Genomic DNA, 4061 nt, shown 5'->3' on the forward strand with positions numbered 1-4061 from the left:
CGTAAAAGCCCAGGCGCTAGCCAAGTGTGGCTCCCAGTCGTAACTCTGAGCAGCCTTGACACCTCACTTCGAGAAAACACCGGCCCTCCCGAGATCCCCAAATTCTCCTGGGAATTAGGCTCCCCGCACGAGCGGACTTCCACATCTCCTAACGCTAAAGAGAACGCCCTGTGGAATCAAATGGAATTTGACAGTTGAGTGGACCTCAAAACTCCCTCATTCAAAAGGAACTAAGAGGTTTAATAGTCCCCAATAATATACATATCTCTCTCCCCGCCCCCCCTCCCACACACACCCCGCTCCCAAGACATATGCCCCACACAAATCCTTACTTTTAGGTAAGAACATTGCTCTGCGAAAGCTAGTTCAAAACAGGACCATAGTCCTCAATTACAACATGAGCGCAGTGCCTGACACCCTCCCACCGAGAAATTTTGAAGCCTTTACCACCACTGTGTATTTGAGAGCAAAGGATTGGGTCGCCCCCCCCCCGCCCCCATTAGTGAGTTTAAAAGTTGATTGATTCTAGGAAATCCGTCAATCTTTGACAAGTTGTTGTTAGCTGTATTTCAAGAGAGCTCTTTACAGTGAGTAAACGGCATGAATAATACCCTGGTATGTGATGAGGGAGATGATTTCCTGGTCTTGAGGTTGTTCACTACACTGCCCTAAGAAGGAAGAAACTGTGACTTAATAGGGCAGGGTAGTTGTTTTCCAGGACAACAATAGGAATCAGTCAGTCTGTGAACAAATATTTTTTGAGGGTCAGAGACTACACAATGGTCAAGGTGAAGAGAGCCCCAGCACTCCAGCAGCTCAGTCTATGGGGAGACACAGAAAAAGGACAGAGGGATTGGGAGATAAAAACTAAGATTAGGAAACTGGGGAGTCAGGGAAGGCCTTCCTGAGAAATGCGCTGAAGGCTGAACTGAAGACAAGCCAGGAGGGGCAGAAATGTGCCAAGGAGGGAAAGCCACTTGTGCAAAGGCTGGACAGCCAGAGAGAGAAAATAACCGCCGTAGTTTGTGTCTGTTGCTGAGGAGTGACACTTCCAGTTCTGGGGGAGTTGCGGATGATCTCTACCTGATTTTTACACATGTTGGAGAAAGTGAACCTACTTCCTCTTATGTGGATGTTTTGCTGTCATTTCGAACGATAAATGCAAAACTTGATTTTTTAAATCTTCCTTTCAAATCTGAGTTCACAGCCATATTCTGTTATCTGGGCTAGAAACTTTGACTTTAAAAATCCTTTGTCACCATACTATTTTCAGTTGCCACATCCTTCTGACTCTGCTGAAATCTCCTCTCCTTTCCTTCCTTTTCATCCAGTCATTGTCCTTGTTAAAATCATCCTCATTTGAATAGTTTCAACAGGTTATAGTTTTTAAAAAGACATGAACCGAAGTCTACCACTTTTACGTGTGCGACATTTGGGCAAGTTACTAAACCTTTCTGAACCTGTGTTTTAACAGTAAAATGGGAATGCTATACTTATTCTTCCTTCTTCAAAAGGTTATTATCAGGATTAAATAATTATTGAAAGTATGTGTGTGAAGCATCTAGTGGAATGCTGGGCATGTAGTAGGATTAACTCAGTAAATGTGGCCTCATGCTCTTGACTGGAACGTTTATAATAGGTCTCCCATCCCTCTCATTCCTCCTACACACCACTTAAATTAATCTTCCTAAAGCAAAAATTGGAGTTCATCATTTGGCTGCTCAAAAAAACATCAATGGCTTCATTCATCCCTTCAGCCAGCAAGCAAGCTACGCTATAGGTCATGAGGAGTTCTAGAAATGACAAAAGAATAAAATTCAAATTCCTCGGGCAAGTGTTCAGTGTTGGGACTGGACCCAGCTTACCTAACTCTTATCTCTGGCCATGATGAGCTACTTTTCCCAACAACCTGACTCTCTTAGAAGTGACTTTCTTTCTGCCTAGCCAAATGCTGCCTCATTCATCTACCTCTTTCTCCTCTCATGGACAGAGATTCTTTTACCGTTCTTTTCTTTTTTCTTCCTTTCTTCCTTTTCTTTTTTTTTCTTTTTTCTTTTTTTTGACAGAGGTTCTAATTTGTACCTTTTTGTGGCATCGATTACTTTCTACACGGTATTATGTACCTGTATATATTTTTTTAAATCTCTTCTCCTAGATTCATGTTTTTAACTACCTCAGTAAATATCTGTTGAATGAATGGATCGAATCATATTAGCTCACTTACTTCCTCTACCCTGCAGATTTGAAGTTTTCCTGTTTTGAAAATTCTAATTTGTATTGATTATTCATTTATCATACCTGTCCAAATGGTTAAAATAGGAATGGGAGACTTTAATAGCATCCTATAACTTGAAATTAAAAGCTGGTTTTTAAAATTTTGTTCTCGTCCTTAAAATATCAATATCTGTACCAGATTCTCCTAAGTTCCCTTCTTTTTCACTAACAATCCTAATTCCATAACTCTATTACTAAATTGTTACTAAAGGTATGAAAACAATTTTACATGAAGTGACACTCCACTTTTATTTCTCCTAGGCAGTCTTTCTATTGCAGATTTCAGAATTATCATACCATTTCACTAAAACCCAGAAACTCTATTTTTTCTTCATCCAAAATCATTCCTAATTCTTACTCTGAATAAACATTTAAGGACATTAATATTCTTTTCCTGATAGTAGCTTGCTTTGCAGAGGTCTTTAGCAGAGTCAGTGTATCCTTAATGTAAAATATTTGGGAAATAAAGTTTTGTGAAGACTAATAAGATTTACTCACAGGAAAATTTCAAGAAGACTATTACATCTCCTCCCCCCCTTTATTGCTCTTGCATTGTGTTTTTAATTCATCTAGAGTTCCTCTCATTTCTTCATAATGTTTAGTAACTGGAACAACATTGCATCATGCACAAACTTGCACTTGACTTCCTTCCTCAAATTATTAATGAATGTGTTTAAAGGCCATCACTCCTATCTCTATCTCCTCTGTTCTGATGAGCAACCATTCACTACTATGTCTTTTCCTATTTCTTCACCAGGTTTTAACCCATGCAGTCATTTTCACTCATAAATTGGCTTTCTCCGTGGTAGCAGAGGTAGGAAAACTGCCTTGCCTCTTAACATGCCATACAGCTAGAAACTAATTCCACAACTTGTCAATTATGCAGCATTGTTTTGAATCGGCACCCACCAACCTATAACATGGCAATATAAGGGGTATCTCCTGGTCCTGAGCTATTTATTATCTTCTTTCTGGTGAGTCAGGGGAAGAGAAATATGCTTGCTTTTTAATATTTAAATGGAAATCATTTTCATAGGGCTATACACTCCAGAGGCAGAACTATTTCTCTGGTGGACTAGTGGGAAGGCAAAATCTTTTGGTCATTGATGATTTTATTTCCCCAATTTTCCCGTTTATATATTAAGCATTATGTGCTCAGTTACACTGTACAAACAGCCTCTAAACCATTCAGTGTTTTGTTTTTTTTTTAATATAAAGTTGGAGTGGTGGAAGGTGAGAACTTAAATATTCAGAATATTTTTGCAGAATATTTGAAATATACTCTTAGCATTTTACCTTTAAAGTCAAACTAGGCCATAACAAGGACGTATCCAAAAATATGGACAAGTTGTTATACTAAAGCCTCTAGCTCCTCCATTTAAAATATTTTCAAATTTTCTCCGCTCCTGGAGGAGGATACTAAAGGCCTAAATGTTGGAACATGGGACAGTCTATGCCATTAGGCAAGTCTGACATCAATTGTTTCTCAGCCTCCCTTCTTTTGAACTGGATGGCATATCCACTTCACCTCCATTGCACTTTCCTTGTCATTTCAGACTGAAAAAACAATGTGTCTGAAAAGAAAACTGGACAGTTGGGCCATCATGCACTTGTTTCACCTGCTACTCTGTACTCAAGGTTTATCTATTTGGGCAGATTTGTCCATTTACCATGAACCTTAGAGTTCCAAACTCTGTGTTCTAAACTCCGAAGAAGAAGAAAAGAGACTTGGGTGGAACAGAGCTAGTCCAAAGCCCCCTCTTACAACAAAGCTTGGGGTGTGGGGG

General features: G+C 39.5%; 1 protein-coding gene across 2 annotated transcripts in view; it reads right to left on the reverse strand.

Annotated features, from left to right (window-relative positions):
- The window catches only part of RASA2 (RAS p21 protein activator 2), a 100268-nt gene extending 99905 nt beyond the window's left edge, over positions 1–363 (reverse strand). For both annotated transcript variants that reach the window (XM_011357437.2, XM_011357436.2), the window contains exon 1: positions 333–363. In XM_011357437.2, the coding sequence (XP_011355739.2) occupies positions 333–348 (16 nt within the window). In that variant the 5' untranslated portion in view covers positions 349–363. The remainder of the gene's footprint in view (positions 1–332) is intronic.
- Positions 364–4061: the final 3698 nt, after the last annotated feature.

The sequence above is a fragment of the Pteropus vampyrus genome, unplaced genomic scaffold (assembly GCF_000151845.1).
Source record: "Pteropus vampyrus isolate Shadow unplaced genomic scaffold, Pvam_2.0 Scaffold35, whole genome shotgun sequence".
In the NCBI taxonomy this organism is placed as follows: Eukaryota; Metazoa; Chordata; class Mammalia; order Chiroptera; family Pteropodidae; genus Pteropus; species Pteropus vampyrus.